Raw genomic sequence first — 21,006 nt, 5'->3', positions numbered from 1 at the left:
GTAAAAATTACAATCTTAGAAAAGAATAAAATAATTAAAGCTTTAAAGAAAATGGTTCGAGAAGTTGTATATATATATTATTGTTGAGAGGCTTTTGGTTCTATGATTTAGGTTTTAAGGTAAATGGTACTTTAGTTCTTAGCAAAGTATGTGAGACAAAATCTTTTTAGGAAAATATTTTTAATTGTTAAGGTTCGATTAATTACTTCACAGATGGTAATTCAAAATTTTTTCAGAAAAGTCAGATCCTCAATGAATATTGAGAGATTTTTATGTAATAAAAGATTTTGTTGACCTAAGTTATTGTGGAGAAAAGAAAAGTCAAATAAAAAGAATTGAAATTAGATATTCATAAAAAAATATTTTAAACCATTAGGATCTTAAAAAAATTAAAAACACATTGCCATACTTAAAAAAACAAGAGAAAAGGTTAAACAGATAGAATATACATAATGTTATATGTATATATATTTTGACGACCTATTATACTCAAGTGATACATGTTATCTCTTAATTGATAATTAATGATCGAGATATGTATGATCATTCTATATATTCATACCAATATAGTTGACCCTCAACATGTAACTCATTTTAAAAATTTGTCCCACAATTATATTTAAATTGCCTGACCAACACGATCGACAAACTTCAAACTTCAAAGTTACAACTTTCAGGAATCATAATTAAAAACGTAGTATATAATAACAAAAAAAATTACAAAAATCCCTTCGTTAGCTTTTTTTTTTCTTTTTTGTGAAGCACCAGGTTTATTTAATCAAGGTTTGGACACTTCCAAAATGATAATCTACACATAATTCGTCTCTTTAGGTAAAAAAAAGACCAAAAAGCAATGTTTTCAAAGCTGATTTAACAATATATAAAATTGTAACAATTGTAGTGTTATATTCAAAATAAAATGTGTTGCACCAACGAGTTGAAGGAAGATAGCTGGGTTCATTAATTGTTCCACCAATTCCCATACCTCTTGCAGATAACTGAGCAAATGACGTACCAAATGCTTTCAGCATTTTTTGTTTTTGGTCAACCTAGGCAAGTGAGCTACCATCCTATATAAACAAGTAATCTTTTTATTATACATATTATGCATTTGAATTTGGAAGGATCTTCAGTACCGTACTTTCTAAACATTTTCATGTTTACTGCACAATCGTACTTACAATCATCCATATGGATTATATGTCCACTTCTCAATGCACTGGAATTTTTTCTTTTACTGGGAGCGAAAACAGTTTATTTGTATGTGGCTACCATATATGCCCATGCACTACGCTTTCCTTTTGTATTACGTATTCATATTTTACATTTTTAATTTAAAATTTTAAAATAATTTTGTTAATTTATTATATAATAATATTATTATCAAATTTCAACTATATATATATATTTTAATTATTTATTATTTTCATATAAAGGTTTTCTACATTTTTCATGCATTTAATTTTTATTTATATATTAAACAAAAATATTTAAATATATAAAATAATGTATCAATGTTTTATTAGTTTTGATATTGTAAGTTCCATTCCATACGGTTTCTAACAATAATTTTTTTCCTCATTATAATTAACCTTACTAATGTAAAATTTGAATACAAAAACAAGAAATTAAACCAAAATGGGGCTTCTATAGCTATACATAGTCAATGAAAATACATAGGGTTGGATTGAGTTTAGTCCACAAATGCAGGCAAAACATCTATTCAAAAACCTGCTAAACATCCCTTTTTCATTTAAAATATGAAATTGGAGTCGTACATTTCACACATGACTAATTCAACAAATATAAACATATATACCTATATCTATACATCTATATATAGATATAGATATCTCCAGAAACCCTCCAAATGTGAAGTCTGAAATTGTTACATAAATACAAAAGGCAAACAAAAAACAATGCCTTGGTGTTGATTCCACAGGAAATTAAAGGAAAATGGGGGAATAAAGAATGGTGGAAAACCTAACTCACCATGTCATTTCCTAATATTACAAACTTTATGATACAATGATAACATAATTACAATTAGCAAACCATGATTCTAAGGAGATCTATTTGGTTCCTATAGAAAATCCACCATCTGGTCCGGCTAGCATTATCTGGCATTTTCAAAAATATAAATATATATATATATATATATATATATATATATATATAAAATAAAATAAAAACCATTCTCACAGTGAAAGAAATTGAACAGGCTGAATTTGCTACTTACATTGCAGTCGAAAGCGAATCTCCTGGCAAGCATGATGGCTGCATTTCTTTCTCTCTCTGATTCAAATGCTAGTACAACTGAAAACCCTTTCTTTGCTTGCCAAAACAATGCTTGGGCAGCTGCATTTCCGCCCCCTCTGACTCCACACAGCTAAAAGAACAGCACAAAGAGTTTTTTTTTTTTTTAAAAGAGACAGTATGCATATAGGATACGAATATCAGAAGTATAATGTTTAGCACGTTTCTTAGAAATATGGGAGAGATAGATCATATCATATGTTTGCATGTATTTCTCATTCTATGTAATGTATAATTTCTTCTGAATAATAACACCCAAAAGAAACGGAAAAGGAACAATGTGAAGGAATTAAGCAAAAGTATCCTCGAACCACAGAATTTCTCTTTTACTCCCTTTAGTGATAGACAAAATATTGAAACATCTTTAATCAATGCGAAATACACGACTTAATCTACCTGCATTGAGCTGGAATAATATTCTTTGACAATTGTCGTCTTTCCTTTACATAGTTTCATCCTCATCTTTCCAACATGTAGTACATGAATAGATTCAGATGGATGATCTGCACCATTCATTTGGCTAACAACTACCTATAAAATAATGAAACAGTAATGATATGATATTAGAAGCCAAAATGAAGAAATTATTGGTCAAAATCTTTACAAAAGATAAGAAAAATATTCATTATCCATTCGTTTAGGGCTACAATAAGTGGTCTCAGTTATAATTTCTACTTTGATTGTTGGATTTCGTTTGTATTTTGGTGTTCTTTGTCCTGAGGTTTTTTTTTAATGTCATTTTGATGTAGGTTGTGTTTGTATTTGTTTTGGTGCTTGCAGGAGTTTCTAGGCCGCTGTTTTATGGTTTCTTCTCTTTTTTTTTGAAGATCTGTTTTATGGTTTCTAAACTGCTTTTGTTTTCTATTATGTCTAGGTGTTCCTTACAGTGGTATTAAAACGTGGATTAAGGGCCAGTTCTTCATTGCTTAAAAAAAACACTTCTGACTCCAAAAACACTTTTGAAAAAAAAGCTGTGAAGAACAAGCTGCTTTTAGCTGAAATTTTTAGCTTTTCAGAAGTGCTTTTCAAAAACATTTCTAAAAATGAGCTGAAAATGAGAAGCTAAAAATTTTAGTTTTTCCTCTCCCAAAAGCACTTTTGGTGCTTAATTACTTTTTCACCCCTCCAATAATATGGTATTTTTATTTTTTTTCTTGGTGCTTAATTACAATTGTGTTAAAATCATTAATTAAAAATAAAAAAAATATTTTTTTAAAATACTAATTACAAATATTTAATGGTTATATTTAAATATTTAAAATATAATTTATATATTCTAATTAAATTTTATAAATAATTAATATTTATTGCTTAAAATATTTAAAATTTATATTTCATATGTTAAAATATTAACAACAAGTTATAATAATTTTTATATTCTTACTAAAATATAATAATATTAACTAATTTAAATATTATTTAAATGCATATTTGTTACTTGTAATAACATATCTAAAATTGACATTTTATTTCTCAAAAGAACTTTTTGACAGCAATGCTAAACACTCAATTTTTAAACCAAACTTTTCAAAAGCAATTCTCAAAAGCACTTTTCAAAAGTAATGAAGAACTGGCCCTAAATGTGTGTATGTGTTGCAGTTTCTTAACCTTTGGTTAGTTCCACCCTTTGGGTTTAATAAAATTTTATTTTGACTGAAAGATAAATAAATAAATAAATAAACAAAATTAAAAGCAAAAACAAAATAGTAAATAGTCTTTTTTTCTCCCCAGCAGATACAAGTAACAGATTTTCACGCATCCAGCTGCACCTCAAACCAGTGAAACAGATGAGATGAAAAGTAAGTTGCAAGACACTGATGAACGAGTGCTAGAAAGATCGTAGAGCCTATTGGGTCAATGATGGGTAGAGGTCAACAAGCGAATTCTGGTTTATTGGTAACCAGGCAACCGCCGCTAGCATCAAAGAAGGTTGCTGTACAGGAAGTACTGCTTGGTGCAGGAACACTGAATTAAGCAATTCTTTTTTGCAATTTAAAGGCTTTATGTTCTAAGGGATTGTTAATGGTTTAAAATTCTAGAAAGGATAGATCCTCAATGCTCTGATGAGCAGAAGCAGCATGTTAGACCTATTCATATAACAATCCAGTATCTCGTACAAGAAATAAACAGAGAAGAGATCATTTCCCTAGGAACCACGGTTAACAAGATATCAATCACATTGCACCTTAACTAGAATAAAAAGTCAATTCAAAGTGTATTTTCTTTTTTGGTCAGTAAAAAGCCGGTTCAAGGTGGAAACTCTTATTACTATCTGCTCTAAACAAAAAATTTTAGCAAAGCTAACACTATGAGTAATATAGAAAGAGTCGATGAAATCCTAATTGAAGAACCAAAACCAATTAAAGGTTAACACTACTAGTTTAGCCATATAAGGGGGGATTTTTAAGTAGGATAACATACATTGAATTCAACATCATGTTTCCGCACAAGTGCCTCCACATAGTTTCCCAAACCAGCAGCTGCTCTCGCAAACAAGGAAACAAAAGTTTTAAAATTCAATAAATAATAAGAAATAAAAATTATAAGTAGGCACTATAAAAAACACAAACCTGGATCAATAGCACCAGCAGTTGTCAATACAATTAGCTGGCCATCATAAATAATCTCAACCTGCAGGATTCGACCAACATCAAAAGGCTCTGGAGCATAAACTGATTTGCTAGCACCTGGATTAACCAAGATAGATGAACAAAATCAGATCCGAATAGGAACAAGATCATTCTGTTACCCACAAGAGTCAGATATTAGCATCTTGATCTAAATAATTCTTATGTCATGATTTCCAAGTAGCTTACAGGAATTATTTGTTATGATAAAGTACACTTAAGCAAAAACAGCCTGTCCCAATCACTTTCCACATCAATATTGTAAGTACTGAACCAGTTAGACCACCGGTTCAACAATAATTAAATAAAAGAATTCATAAAACAATAATAAAAAATAACCAGGACAAAAAACCCGGCAGGTCAACTGGTTATTTTTATTTAAAAAAAAAAAAAGGAGATTATCTAAATAATGACTTTATAGTCAATTTCTCTATATGTCAGTCCTTAACCTAAACTCTAGAAGGTAGAAAGAATGAATACCAAAATTGATCTACAAATACATCAAGAAATAGAAAACCAGTGCCCAAGTCAATTGAATTAAAGAGTAGCACACATGGGCAATACTACTTTTCATGATTTACCTCCAACCTTGATAAAATAAATCACAAAAATTTATTTCCAGCAGCGATGGTGTTCAGCTATAAGGAATAGAAAGTATTGAAACAATGATTGGCTGAAGAGATAACAAAATACAGCACGACGAGCAACAAGATATTGGCATATTTACTGATAACAATTAACAGAAGAAAGCAAATGAAGACACTATAAAATGCATTATGACATTAATTTCTTTCACTTAGAAAAACAGTCTCCCTGCATTAAACAGCACCCGTTCAGTAAACATAAAGAGTAAAGAAGATTGCCATCTTTACCTGATATAAGCTCCTTTTTGCTAGTTTCAGATGAAATACGATACCACTGAATTGAGCATTCGGCAAGTTCGGGAGCAATATCAGAGCAAGGTTTAATCCGCAAATATGAACCTAAAGTTTCAGCACCGTCTAATTCATATATATGAGATATATTTTTCTCCATTCTCTTGCTTCTTGCTAGCTGCAAAAACAGTAAAGCAAAGCAGAAGGTTAAAGAAGTCAATGATTAAAGAAAAAGAACGGAGTAGATGAACCACTATTCCACACAAATGCCTGCAAGAAATTAGAAAATGAATGAATCAGAAGAGTTGGATTGAAAATCCAGAACTAAATGGTAAAAGGCAAACCTCTTTTTGAAGTAGTAAGGAATGCTTTGACTTCTCTGCAAGTTGAATCCTTAATGCACGAAGCTCATGTTCCATATCCATAACCTGCAAATTGATGTTAGTAACTCACCCACTATTTCAACTAAAATGAATTGAAATAAGATCTTGCATCATGTTGTCGATTTGATATGCCATGCCACAAAACATACATATAAGAGGATGCTTCTACAAATATTAATATAATATTAGCTTTTCGTGCAAACATTAAACAAGTCCATCCGTAGCTTTATTCATTTTGCCACTGAAGACAAGCCATCATTCAATTAGAGAGTTCTCTGCAACAGACCAGACAGAGAACTTAATAATGCAACATTTTAACAAAATTCTAGTCGATATGGACCTGAAGGTTACCCTCAGCATCTGCTTTGTCCCCATAAGTCAAACTCCAACATTCAGCTCCAAGTCAAATTCCAGCATTTAACACTATACATCCCACTTCATTTTCATTGTTTCCTCACCCTATCTGTGGAGGAATGCCACAGAATAAATGTCTAAGCAGATGTTCATGCTCTAACAACGATTTTTATGTTCAAGAAGAAAGGTATTCATCACTAGGAAGTGCATTTCCCTTTTTCCTGTAAATTCTGTTTGAAAAGGGCGAAGAAGGGGCCGTGGCAATAATAACAGTATAAGACTTGCCATTTGGTAATATATCTTTAAAAACCATACTTGCTTCATTTATTTTCTTAAGAATGGAGTTACCAAACAAGTCCTTTCCTTTTCTTTTATTTCTTCACTTGAAAAGCAACAGCAACAGAAAAAAAGGCTCAAATAATAGGTACCTTACCTCTGCCTACACCAGCCAATTATATTTAAAATATACATACATATATGTGCAAAAACAGTGCACATGGTCCCACACAACTTCTTTGTCGCTTTTGAATATTTAAGAATTATGACGTAAACCCACAAGTGACCTAAATAATTTAAAAGAAAGTTTTAAATACCTACGAATTATGATGTAAAGAAAAAAATAAAAAAAAAAGTTACAGATCTGAGATAAACCTTGCTTGGTTGGTGCAGCATTTTGATCCGTCTAGCCTCTTGCACCTCCTTCATTAACTCTTCCAGATCCTGAAATTCATGCAAAATCTCTGTTCTAAAAAATATGCAAAAATATAGAAAGAACTTCCACAATAAGAAAGCACAAAGTAGAAACTTCTATGGAGAACATGAGAGGCTCACAAGAAAACAGTATAAAATTAGTACTAATTGATAGTAAAATTAAGAAATGTCTAAGTAATAGATATTTCACAGTCAAAAATGTGGAAAGAGGGCAGTAGTATTAGTAAAATCTTGATGCATTTACCAGGTAGGCTTTAACAATGGATATTCCCATAACCAAACTTCAAAAGTCAATACACAGAACATTTTTAAAATAAGATAACCTGTTTGCCTGAAGCTCGAGATATTTGTTCTTGCTCCTGAAGGGCCTCTTCCACTCTCTGAACTGCTGCTCTTGCACTCTCAATTTCAGCTCGACAATGAGCTCTTTCCTCGTCAACAAGTTTCTTAGCATCTTCAGAAGCCTATATGGAGACACAAGCATACAAAAGTAAAGCAGTAAAGGAAAATTTAATGTGTTCTATGCATTGAAGTTGAAAAAAAAAGAAGGAATTAAGCAAATAATTTATGGACCCTGACCCAGTTACTCACAGACACTGTGAAAACAGCCTTTTTCTATTAGAAGTGAGCAAGGACAATAAAAGTGTACCAGTATAATCAGAAAGCATCAAACTAAGCATTTCTACTGCCACTGAATCAGTAACTGTTCAACAACAGCAATCATAACAAGGCAAAACCAACTAAACAAATCAAAAAAGATGAGGTAAAAAAAATTAAAGTTAAGGCAGGCCTCAAAAAGAATAGCTGCATTAAGTGCTCTAGGATAATAGCACTGTTTAACTAGAAATAGCAAGCACAAAATTTCCTAAACTATTTTCTTAATTCAAATTTCAATAGGATATCCTCACACTCCAATCCCAAAATATACGTAAGTGAACTTTAGAGAACCATAACATAAACTACATCACCGCAGCCAAAAAAATAAGCACTTCAATAAAGAAGAAGTCATTCTTCCACTAAACTAAAATATCTAACCAAAAGGTGTCATACCTATTAACTATTCAGCTCAGGAAAAGACACTTACAAATCATTGCTTACTCATGATGATACATTTAGAATATATAAATGTGGAGCAAAATAATATAAAAGCTATTACAGTATCTCTCATACAAAAAAAGAACACTTACGAAGCGCTGCATGTATATGTAACAAAAATAATACATTTAATTTCTTCAGCATTTCCAGATATATTCATTATCTAAATATGCATCCTAAAAAAATAAAATTAAGTTATTATGAAATCCAAAAACAGGGATGGCACATCATCCAGGATTTATCATATTCATAGGTTATATTACCTGCTTAAGGAAATTTGCTAGTTTCTTCACTTCTGTCTTCTCTTGAAGCAACTCCCCTTCTCTTTGAGTCAGCTGAATTGCAAGAGCTTCCACCTGGGATTCCACAATTAATGGTCTTTATCGCCTCATTTGAAGTTAGCAGGCAAAATATATTAACAAGAATACATGTTGACATTTTCAGGCAAACCACGCAAGGGGTGAAGATACAACGAGGGATTAAAAGAGAACATTTCAAACATTGGAAGCTTTAATATTAATATACTTTTACAAATATAATGATGCCCATATTGCATTTTTATTTTTATTTTTAATACCATTATTCTTCTTTATAATTATTTCTTATCTCATAAAATTCCAATAATTTAAATTTTCTTCTAAAAGTATTTATCCAAACAAAACAATTACAACTACCATTTTGAAATGAAACATTTTAATATACCTTATATTCGAATTTCTTTAAAATTTTAAAATTCTCCATCCACATGCACTGTAAAGTTACACCATATTCTTTTCTTCACAACTTTCACCCTTAACATTATTTCTCTATGCATCAAGATAATAGCAACGTTTTATTAAACAAAACATAGCACTGCAATTTAAATACTAGCATTTAACTTTCAAAACTATGATAAATACATCTGGCATATCACTCATATATCCAATTGTAGAAAAGCAAACTAGAAGACTAACCATGGCAATTGCTTCCTCCACATCGTCCTTGTTTCTTCCAGCTACACGCCCTTTCAAAGATTCCAGAGCATCTCTAAGCTTCTTCAAAAGGACATGTTTCTCCAATGAAGCTGCCTCTCTGAGTCGAGCCTGAATCCATTAAAGAAATAGCTTACAAAATTGTTCAAATGAAAATCCATAGTGGTCAAGAATTAATAACAGTCTTAATGCTTCTAGACTTTGAACAGGAAAAAAACAGAAAACGACAAAGGAATCACTCACTCGAATGGACTATTTTAAATTACTACAAAATAGTTGAGAAAGGAAAATCATGACCAAAAACAGGTTAAAACAAAATGTTGATTAGTATTAACCAACTTAATTATTATACTCAGAGAGAAGACTCATTTCCTCAATCCAGTGACATTCCAAGATGCATAAAAAACGATAAACAACCCATAAAACAAAATTTACTATTGTACTGATCTTAGTGTCATTCATTTACAAAACTGAGATAACTTATACGAAGTTCCCACCAACCTATCTACAATTCCTAGAACTCTTCATAATGATAAAATAAGTCAATCTAATATTAGGCAATTTAATCAAATATCTATATCAGTCTATCTAAAATAATTCCACAATGCATAAGTAAACGAACTTAAAATGAAGTTGACCTCTTCAGACAACTTAGCAGCAGCAGCTAACCCCTTCTCGAATTTACTAGCAAGGTCACGAACAGAGAGGCGTTTCTGCTGCTCCAGTAACAAGGCGGTCTCACGTGCAACGACCTCCTTCATGGTCAAAACTTTAGGGTCTTCTTTGGCATCCACAACCTGATTATTTGCCCCAATTTTGTAATTGGGAAAACGACTCGAAGCAAATATCACATCAGCTGATACAGCTGAAGCTGCTTCCTTTTGCATAGTATTGCCAAACTCACGACTTACCCTCGTCATTGTTCCAAACTGAAACTCTGTTAGATCATCAAAAATAAATAAATTTCTGGCTTCTGAAAAAGGATTCGAAATTACTACAAAGTAATTGAGAAAGGAAAATTATGACCAAAAGCAGCTTAAAACAAAATGTTGATTAGTATTAACCAACTTAATTAATATAATAATAGCAGCGGCAATTCAATCATGGCCAAATGCAAACCAGAAAAAGAGAAAGAAAAAATAAATTACAGATAACTTTTTGTTTTAAATCACAAAAAAGAAAATCTCCAAGCTCTAACCAAAACAAAACACCACTTTAAACACGTGCAAATAAGAGAGAATATTTGGTTATCTGAATTCAAAAACCCTAATTCAACACAAAAATAAAAAGGAAAAAGAAAAAAGAATTGGAACTTACAGATCAAGAAAATTTGTGAAAACAAAAGGAAATTAAATAGCCGAAATAGATTACAGGGTCAGATAGAATGAAATGGAAGAGAAGTTTAAGGATTACGTTAGAAAATTAAAAAATAAACAGCAGAAGATGAAAAGAAAAATAAAGAGAGAAAGAGAATATGCAATGAATTTTTTTTCAGTGGCGTTTGGTTGTTCAACTTTTTGAAAAGGAGAGGGCGGAAAGAAGAAGAAGAAAAAGGCCGGCCTCCTTCGGATTTTACTTCTTATTTTATTTTATTTTTTAAATTTTATTGCTTTATATATTAATTCTTTTAGTTCTTTTATTTCGTCGAGGCCAACCAACGCCAAAGGAAATGGTAAGAAATACGACAATATCTGCTGTCTGGTTGTCGACTAACTTTTAATTTTACTGTTGCAGTTGCTTTAGGTTAATAAACCATTGATTTGTTTGCAATGGTTTTAATTTTTACTTACGCCTTTGATATGTTATTTTCAAATTTCTTAACCATCTAACTACTCACGATTTAGCTTATCTAACTTTATATAATCAAATTTGATATCTTTTTATTTAAGATTTGAAAGTAGGGTATGAGTAATTTTAAATTTAAAAAAAGATATAATAAATTTTTTAATTTAAAATTTTCAAATTATTTCAAAACATGATAAGTTAACATTTTTAACGTTGAAACTTATTACCATTAGTAGTTTTGCTTGCTTACTTCGTTAAATGTACTTGTAATGCGAAAATACCAAGTTGCCATTTAGCCTATAGTACAATAATTTGTCATTAACCTTTTCTATTTTCTTCATCATCACACAAAGCTCAGAAGAAAAGAGTAACAATTAATAATATTGGACACACATGATTGTAAGATACGCGAATGTTTTAAGATTTATATAACATGAATATTAGCATATTGAAATTTATATAAATATCGACCTTTTATTTTTTTAAATATATAAATACAAAATACTTTAAATACAACTATAACACAATCAAATACATGAATTATCGAATTAAAAGCACAAACTTTTAAAGAAAAAAGTTAGATTTTTCAACATAAATGATGTTCTTCGCTATACTTCTAAAAATTATATTAAATTTTTTATTTATTTACTTCCTAGCACAATGATTCGTAGGTTATATATATAGAATGTTTAGAACTATTTATATTTCCTCCTCAACTGTTAAATAAAACGATAATGCGCTTCAACATACTCGAAGCCATGTCCTCCTGCACTGACAACAATATTTATACCAACAAGTTAAAACTCAATTCTCAAACAAAGATTTTAAAATTAAAACTTACTATGAATTATACAAAATTGCATATAAATTGTGGCATAAATGAATATAGTATAAACATGATATAAATATAACAAAATCCATCTAAGGCATAACATAAAAATAGCATAAACATGATATAAATATATAATTGTGTCAAAATCTATTAAGTTAAATTATCAAATTATATTTTTTCTATAATCAAAATTCATATTTTATTAGATAAATAATTTAGTAAAACAAAATTGAGTACATTGCATTGAAAATATATTACAGTAAAATAAACCGTTAGCATCGATAGAAAATAATAAATTGTATGTAAATAAATGAAATGATTGTTGTGCCATGGAAGAACCATTGCCTTAGAAGTAAATTCGTCTTGATCGGTATAATCGCATAATAGAAGTCACTCCCTAAGATTAACACAAAACTTCAATATTTGTACATCTGAATAAAGAAATGTGAAATTTGATTGGTATTATTCTTCTCGAAAAAGAATCTAGAAAAATAAGTGTCTAGAAAAAAGTTCAGAAACGACGAGAACAGAGAAGCTTTGAGAAAAAAGTGATTTATGTATTATCATGTGTTTAACGAGGAGAATGTCCCAACTATTTATATGATTTTTTGAAGGGTAAAACGATAAATTTAAAGAGGTAAAACAGTAAAAAGCACGACATATTTTATAACAATTTAGAAACAGAAATGATATAAATTTTGTAAAAGAAATAATTAAAAATTTATCAAAAAAACATGCACGGTATATAATAAACACAGACTTGAACCAAGTGGGCAGCAACAATAGCCCACATGTGTTGACCCTTAACTTTAATTACTCAATAAAAATAAGAAATAAAGCTACGTTTAGAAAATGTTAATGAGATAACTTTTAATTAGACTCAAAGGTTTTAATATTTAAATGTGGCTTAGCTCAATTTTACGGGAAAAAAAAAGTTTGGGCAGTGGAAATGTTGCCCGATCCAAATTCCAAACTAACGAAAAGCATTTTTGAATATTGTATAAATGTGTAATGACTAATATGAATATAATATATGAAAATAATAATCACTTTTCTTTTTTCTGAAAACGACCGTTTGAAGACGCTTTTTATTAGTTATGGACATAATAAGTTATAGTGTTAAAAAATTAATTATTAGCATATGAACTACAAATTTTATGCTTTTTTAAATTCATTTTCATATTAGAAAATAAAGCACCGACCGGTCCTAATTAAAGAATTCAAATTTCTTATCATTTCAGTTTTTAGACTTGGAAAAGTTTATTTATTTTCAATTAACGGGTGGTTAACAAAATTCATAGCATAATTTAGATTGGAGGTTGGTCAAAACAAAGCGTGGACACATCATTGGTGTGGTTTTATGTGTTTATTTATTTGGGTTGTTTGTTTACCTCTGATTTTAATTTATTGAAGAGTTTATAAAAATAATAATAAAGAAATGAATAAAGAGCTGACCGGTTGCTCTTGAGCCTTGAGAGTTGAGACGACCGTTTTCTTATTTTAGGTTATCTTGCCTCCCAATAATTGAATTTGTTTAAAGGTTAAGTTATGGTTTTGATGAAAGGAAAATAAATATTTGATATATTATTAGTAAAAAATAAATTTTATAAGTAGAATTTAAAAGAATATAGTAAATATTAAGGATTAAAAAGACAAGGCAGGGGCAGAATTTAAATCCAACTTGTAGAATTAAATTATTTAATTGAACTGTATCAACTACTAAATTTTGATAAAATATTTAATTTAAAATAGACAAAAAATTTTGTTAAAATAAGCCGAGTTGGCTCTAATAAACTTGAATATGAATACATTCAGTTTGTTTTTCAAATTTTGTAATATATTATTTTAAATTTATTTATTGAAAGTTAAATATGTATTTATGTATATATCTGTAAAAAATAAATTATTAAATTTATGTTTGTATAGGGTTTTTTGGTGGAGAAAATAAATATTACAAATAAGTGAATGAGATGCATTGAAATAAGGCAGAGAAGAAAATTGCAGTAAATTCGATAACATTTAGCACAACAACAAGTGGTAGTTGGCAAGATAGAGAAAAACGGTGTATGATTAAAAATAAGACCGAGCAAATTAATAAGTTAAAAGAGGGGTTTTTTTAGAAATAGTTTTTGAGAGTTTGAACGCCAAAGTTCTAAAAGTTCTTTAACCAGTCGTGAATCTATTTATAATGTCTCAATAATGAGAAATATAAAGTTGACAATTAATAGAGTAATTAAATTAATTTTCAATTACAATGACATTAATGAACAATAGGAGATGACCGAGGGTTTTGTTGATGATGGTGACAATAAATTGTGAAACATAATTTATTAAACTCTGATTCTGAATAAAAAGAAAATCACTCAAGGTTACCGAAAATTTTAAGAGTAAAGCTCTAAATAACTACATATTTGATTCACCAAGTCAAGTTCTCTAGAATATTCCAAAAGTAAAGATAACGCAAAAACCCATTGACATTACTTTTACTTTTTTTTTACTTTGGTGAAATGATACCATGTGAAACATCTTCTAAAGATAAGTTGTTCTTGATATAGAGGTTGTTTACAACAAAAATTATTTTGTGGTAATATATTTTTTCGGAAGAAATTATTTTGAATAATGACTCTTTAAAAAAAAAACACAATTGTTCTAAATGAAGCTATTCCAAAAATGATTGTTTTAAACATAATTGTTCTTAAATCGTCATTATTCTAAACTACGTTATTTTGAATTTTAGTTGTTCTCAACAGTAATTATTCTTAGATGATAGTTACCTTTGGATCACAATAATTCTTAACTAAAACCTTGATCTCGCATTTAGTTGTTCGAACTAAAGCCTTGATTTGAACATAATTATTCTCAAATAACGATGGTTTTGAACAAGAATTGTTTCAAATAATTATGGATCTTCGAAAAAGATATTAAGTAATTTATTTGAGCTTAACAACACAGTATCTTGAAATGATAATTACAACCAAATATCTACTAAATTTAAAAATTGAATAAAGAAAAATAATTATAATAAAACACAACATAATTAAAAATAATTGCATAAGTGAACCTAAGTTTACTATTTACAAAATATTTAAATAAGTTGAATTGAATTGAAATCCAGCAGATATTGATACTGTAAGAAATCCGGTTTATGTTGATTAACATCTATACTGCAGATGAATTATTCTTATTTCATGTAAATGGTTATTCTTTTATTGTTTTATATTGGATTTATTAATTGATTTAACTTATAAGAAATTATCCACTCACATATAAATCTAGCAGACTTGCTGGTAAAACATACATCAATCAGACCTCAACATTTGAGTTTTGAACACTCAAATTATTTGCAATTGTTACGTGTAAAAAAAAAAAGAACTACAGTGATAACAGAAAATGCATTTAAATGGAAAAGGAATTTATTAATTTATTATTATTTGTAATGTATTATATTTTTTGACGAATCTATTATTCTTTATTTTATAAAAATATTTATGGAATATAAATTTTAGTAATAAAAAAAACCCAAAAGGAACTTAAATTCTACGAAGTAACTAAAAAAAATGAATTACTTGTATTACTGTTTAGGGTGAGAATTTTCGCCATCGCCGTAAAAAGAAGAGGCGGAGGAAGAAAAAGAACTAACCCAATTGCAGGTAATTTGACAAGGCTTCTATCTTCTCTTTTAATTTACTTTAATTAAAACATTTTACAGAGAGCTTAAAATCGGACACTTTAGAGTTAATTACAGTTTAATAATAATAATAGTAATTTCACTATTTAGATCGTAATAATTGGTGATGGCGACTTTATAAAATTAGGAATTTTCGAATTTACCTTTGATTCTCGTTTGCCCAAACTCCCCCTTCTCTCTGTCATGTTTATACTTTGTATTTATTTGTAGGAATTCTACGTTTGTTCAATTATTTATTTGTTTGCGAGTGTGAAGTAATGTAAACGAATAATGTGATGATTATTATTTTTAAATAATTCATGTAAAACTTCAAACTGAAAAAATTGGCTCGAGGCCTTGAACATGTGTTTGTGTTCATAGTTTAACTTTATGCTACCCAGACACGAGTACACTTTTTTTTCTTGGTTTCTAAAATTTTCTATATATTTGGATATCATCTCATGGTATCTGTGTTCGAATATGCATCAGACATAGTTGTTGTACACGTTACATGAGTACTTTAAAGGAAATGAAGAGCTTAGATGACATAGGTTGAACTAGGGTTGTAAACAAGTCGAGTCATAGATGACTCTTTCGTTGGTAAGTCTCTAGTAGTATATGGAAGTGAGCTCAAGTATTTCAACATCGGGGCGCTTGTTGGTTCTCAAGTCTATCAATGTTATATTCTTTACTATCTTGAATTCATTCAACTGTATAATATCGTATTTTACTATTATATATAAATAAGATAGTTTGAATCTATTTTAAACTAACTGAACCAAATGAGTTGAGCTTGAGTTTGGGAAATTAAACGTGCTCATATTGGAGCTCAATTTTCTTACTGTTTTGACTTGACTCAGTTCAATTCTGCTCCCCTTGTATACTGTTACAAAGCTTCCCACCCATCATGGTTTTTGTTGTCATACGGTGTTATTGTGCAGGTGTGAGTTTACAGGAATGTATCGCAAGTCATACCAGACACTTAGTTCCAATGCTAAAGACAAGGGAAATTACTTCCAGTGGTCAAGCGCAATGGATTGTTGCCTTGCCAAGCTACTAGCAGAGCAAATAAGGAAAGGTAATAAGACGGACAATGGTTTGAACCCTGTGGCATATATGGGTGCCCTAGCGGTCATAAACAAAAAATTTGGGCTTGACTTGACAAAAGAACATCTAATGAATAGGCTAAAAACTTGGGAAAAACAGTTTGGGATATTAAAAGAGCTTCTTGCGCAAAGTGGATTTAAGTGGGATGAGAAACAAAGGATGGTTGTTGCAGATGCTTGTGTGTGGAAAGATTACACCATGGTATATTTCACGCACTTTGAGACAGGTACAATCATATCAAGAATTTTGAAATTCCATTTATGCACATGACTTTGAATAATGTGATGATGGTATTTGTTTCCCTCAGGCACATCCTGATGCCAGGCAATTCCAGGAGAGACCTATAGACAATTATGAAGAGTTATGCATTATTATTGGCAATGATCAAGCAATTGTGGGCTGTTTGGAAAATGTCGAAGAAACTTATATGCAATCTGCAGCCAGTGGGGATGGTTTAGACGCTGCCAGTTCATCTGACATTCATGGTGATGACAACCATGTCAGAAACTTGCGGTGGACTGATGCAATGGATTACTATCTAGGCAAGAGTCTTGTGGAGAAAGTGAAGGAGGGGCATAAAATGGGTAATGCCTTACCATGGGAGGCATATGACACTGTTCTGTCAACCTTAAACGAGAAAATTGGGTTTGTCTTGACGAAAGATCACATTAGGAATCGGCTTAAAACTTGGAAGAAGCAGTATGGCACTTTAAGGGATCTGTTGTCTCATCCTGGTTTCAAATGGGACAGAACATGGAAGATGATCATTGCAGATGACTCAGTATGGACCAACTATGTAAAGGTATGTCCACTTTAAGTAAAACTTTTACATGTATTAGATACCTTTGTACTATTACAAGCACATATTCTTCCAAAGCTTCAACGTCAGTCGGAAAACAAAAGATTTTGTATAGTATATTCTATCCTAAATCTTTTAAGAAGCTAATTAGTAGGTGATTCCAGGTTATAAAGCCTACCTGCTTCAAATGCATCATAAATCCTAATATATGGTTTTTGCAGATACAGTAAAATGTTTTTATTTACTAGTCACATTACAATTTACATGCATGTTAACACTGCCTTTCTTTTTTAATTACTAACCTTTGAAAATTCGTAGGAGAGGTAAAAGAAGAGAAGGAAACTTTTACACACTGTTTTAAATTGCCCTTGACTTTAGGTCAATGCCCCATCAAGAACTTATATTAATATGAATGATGAGACCCAACTAAGGGTTCTATGTTATTGAGAATGTCATGTGGTTTAGGCCTGAAAGTAGTTTGGTACTTTGGTGGTGGTGTCTTGGGGGATTACACTAAGATAAGAGGTGAGTTGAGAAGATAACTTGTTGATAAATATTTCCATAATAGTTTTTAAATAATTTATTGGTAAGTTGAGGGTTTTAGGCTGATTATTGTAGAAATTAATAATAGAGTTGATTAATCATGATCTATTTGTGTAGTTGTCAAGATTATTTGTGTTCAATCTAAAATATAAATTTTAAGGCATGGAAGAAAGGAAAGAGCATAGCATTTGATGACATTCACAATAAAGGAGTTAGTTCTCTGGTCAATGCAAGCACCTTAACTCAAGAGGAGAATGCCAAGACTCTTTGCATTAGGCTTCATGTCTTCTTGCGCAAGCTTCTTATTGCTATTCAAGAAACATTCCCTGTCCTCTTCCTCTGCCAATTTGTTCTCCACTTTTGGATATCGTTCTTTTCCTACTAGTTATTGTGAAGAACATAATTCGTTTGGGTTGTGTTTTTTAGGCTAGTTTAGGTTGTTGTTAGGTCTGACATTGAATATTTCTGTCAAAAATCAAAGATTTATTGGACCTTTAGTATTGGAAAATAAAATATTTGGTGTTAATATTTATCTTATATGATAAAATAACAAAGCATGGACTGATATAGACACAATAGATATGCATATAGATATCATTAGTCTATCTTACTCCTACTTCATGCATCCCAGCGTTGCCTTGTGATGATGTGCATGCTTGGTATTTAATGTGCATGAGTGTATACCGTAGTTTTGTGTGCTTGTGTATGTTAATCCATGTGACGTTTTTTGAAAAAGAAATTAACGTGCCTTCTTTGAGTTGTATTGTTTAACTCTTAAGTTCATCTTTCATCCTTAAAATCTGGCTAGTTTCCTGCTTTGTTTACAGGCACACCCTGAAGCAAGGACTTTCCGTGGAAGAGTTATTGAGAACTATGACAACTTGTGCACAATCTTTGCCAACGATAATGATGTTGCAGAGGCTGTTGATATCTCCCCTGTTCAGAACAGCATGAAGGTCAAAGATCAAGTGAAGAACATGCGGTGGACATATGAGATGGACCAATGTCTCAGCAAGGTTCTTGCAGAGCAAGCCAAACTTGGAAATAAGAGTAAATCAGACAACAAACTAAGACCTGCTGCATATGCAGTAGCAGTTTCAGCTTTGAATAAAAGGTTTCAGCTTGACTTGACAAAAGATCATATAAGGAATCGTCTGAAGACATGGAAGAAACAGTACGAGATTCTGAAGGGGCTCTTGCATCATGGTGACTTTGAATGGGATAAAACACAAACTATGGTCATAGCAAATGACTCTGCATGGAATCAATATATTAAGGTAAAAGATGTTTTGCAGATCTGAATGATGAAATTTTTTCTTCAATATACTGTTTGAGCCTTTCTTGAACTTTGTTTTTCGTTCTTTTCTGGAAAAGAGAAATCCAGATGCCAGGTCTTTTCGAGGACGGATCATAAGAAACTTAAAGGAGCTTTGTGCTATCTTTGGTAGTGAAAATCTGCCCGAAAGTTCTCTAAATAGTAGTAATGAAGATGTAAATTTGGTCGCAAATAATGAAGCTGCAGATACAGAGGAGTTGTTTTACAATCAGAGTGATGCTGCAAAAGAAAAAGGGAGGTACATATTATGGACTGATGAGATGGACCGATGCTTAATGGAACAGCTGGTGGAGCAAGTGAATCTTGGAAATAAGCTTCGAAAAGTTTTAAGCAAGTGGCGCTTAAAGCTGCTGTTTCCGTTATAAACAAAAAGTTTTCATTGGACTTGACAACTGAAAATATTAGAAACCGGCTCAGGACCTGGAAGAAACAATACAGACTTGTGAAAGAACTCCTCTCTCAACATGGATTTAAATGGGATGAGAGACAAAAGATGGTTATTGCAAATGACTCTGAATGGCGACTGTGCATCAAGGTAACTTTTAACCAAACTGATTTAAGAGTACTTATTAAAATTGAATGGTTCCCGATAGAAAGGATAAATTCTATGCATATGCATGAATTTTGAATGACTAAATAACAACTCATGTGGCTGACTTGCTTTTATGGATTTGCTGTTTTCATCTGTATATCTTACAGAGAAACCCTGAAATGAGCCGGATACGAGGACGAGCTATTGATAATTTCAACGAGTTACATGTTATTGTTGGCAATGAGCAGGCGGACAGACACTTGTCCAAAGCAGGTGATAGAGTTGTAAATAATATTCAAAACGGCAAAGAGGCTGTAGAAGTACCAGTGCAGGTCATGGTTGATGAAGACATGTGCGACAACAATACTGATGATGACATACAAGTTTCATCTCAGCGGACAATATCTAGATCTTCACCATCACGTTCAGAAGAGGCATTAAAGAGGAGGCGTAGCAGTGATATAATGTTAGACGTGATGGGTGCTATGGCAGAAAACATCGGGAGGATTGCTGATGCATTGACAGAAAGCAAGGGGGTGAGCTTGGATGAACTGTTCCAAATGGTACAATCTATTCCGGAATTTGATGATGATCTTATAGTTGATGCATGTGAGTATCTTTCATTTGATGAGAAGAGGGCAGGATGTTTATGAAACTGGATGAGAGGTTAAGAAAAAAGTGGTTACTAAAACGGCTAAGGGGTTAAGGTAGTTGATCTTAAATGCTTATTATTATTTTGGTTTCAAGCAATCAATCTTATATGCTTAATCTTTTGGTTTCAAGCCATGCAAGGGGTAGTATTTGGGTTAGGAAACATGTATAGAAATATTTTCACTATGGAGAGTCTACAACAGTGGGGACTAATATTCTATTCACTACCAATGCAGGTTTTTTTTTACTCCACAAACTGTTCTTATATTATAAAAACCTTTAAACGAGACAATTTTCTTCTACGACAGATAATAACTTCTAATTGTGGTTTTATTATATATTATCAATTAATAATAAACTAATTCACATTTATTTAGAGATTAATGTATAAGAAAAATGATCTATGAAATTATAATATTTAC

The 21,006-nt window shown here is 31.0% G+C and overlaps 2 protein-coding genes across 2 annotated transcripts; one reads left to right on the top strand and one right to left on the bottom strand.

Moving 5' to 3' along the window:
* Positions 1 to 1,720: 1,720 nt before the first annotated feature.
* LOC105770097 (stomatal closure-related actin-binding protein 1) lies at positions 1,721 to 10,912 on the bottom strand. Its single transcript, XM_012591149.2, has 13 exons — positions 10,650 to 10,912; positions 9,971 to 10,269; positions 9,315 to 9,443; positions 8,625 to 8,717; positions 7,590 to 7,730; positions 7,207 to 7,275; positions 6,163 to 6,246; positions 5,816 to 5,996; positions 4,887 to 5,003; positions 4,738 to 4,796; positions 2,713 to 2,847; positions 2,240 to 2,389; positions 1,721 to 2,120 (listed from the first exon to the last, which is right to left on the bottom strand). The coding sequence occupies exons 2-13, from the start codon at positions 10,250 to 10,252 to the stop codon at positions 2,073 to 2,075; spliced, it is 1,488 nt and encodes a 495-aa protein (XP_012446603.1). The 5' UTR covers positions 10,253 to 10,269; positions 10,650 to 10,912; the 3' UTR covers positions 1,721 to 2,072.
* A 4,581-nt stretch (positions 10,913 to 15,493) lies between these two features.
* Positions 15,494 to 20,840, top strand: LOC105771139 (uncharacterized). Its single transcript, XM_052631003.1, has 6 exons — positions 15,494 to 15,599; positions 16,558 to 16,949; positions 17,031 to 17,525; positions 18,893 to 19,342; positions 19,440 to 19,936; positions 20,101 to 20,840. The coding sequence occupies exons 2-5, from the start codon at positions 16,869 to 16,871 to the stop codon at positions 19,764 to 19,766; spliced, it is 1,353 nt and encodes a 450-aa protein (XP_052486963.1). The 5' UTR covers positions 15,494 to 15,599; positions 16,558 to 16,868; the 3' UTR covers positions 19,767 to 19,936; positions 20,101 to 20,840.
* Positions 20,841 to 21,006: the final 166 nt, after the last annotated feature.

Source organism: Gossypium raimondii, chromosome 5, assembly GCF_025698545.1.
Source record: "Gossypium raimondii isolate GPD5lz chromosome 5, ASM2569854v1, whole genome shotgun sequence".
NCBI classification, from domain to species: Eukaryota; Viridiplantae; Streptophyta; class Magnoliopsida; order Malvales; family Malvaceae; genus Gossypium; species Gossypium raimondii.
Note: the sequence above shows the minus strand (reverse complement) of the source record. Positions and strands in the feature narration are given on the sequence as shown.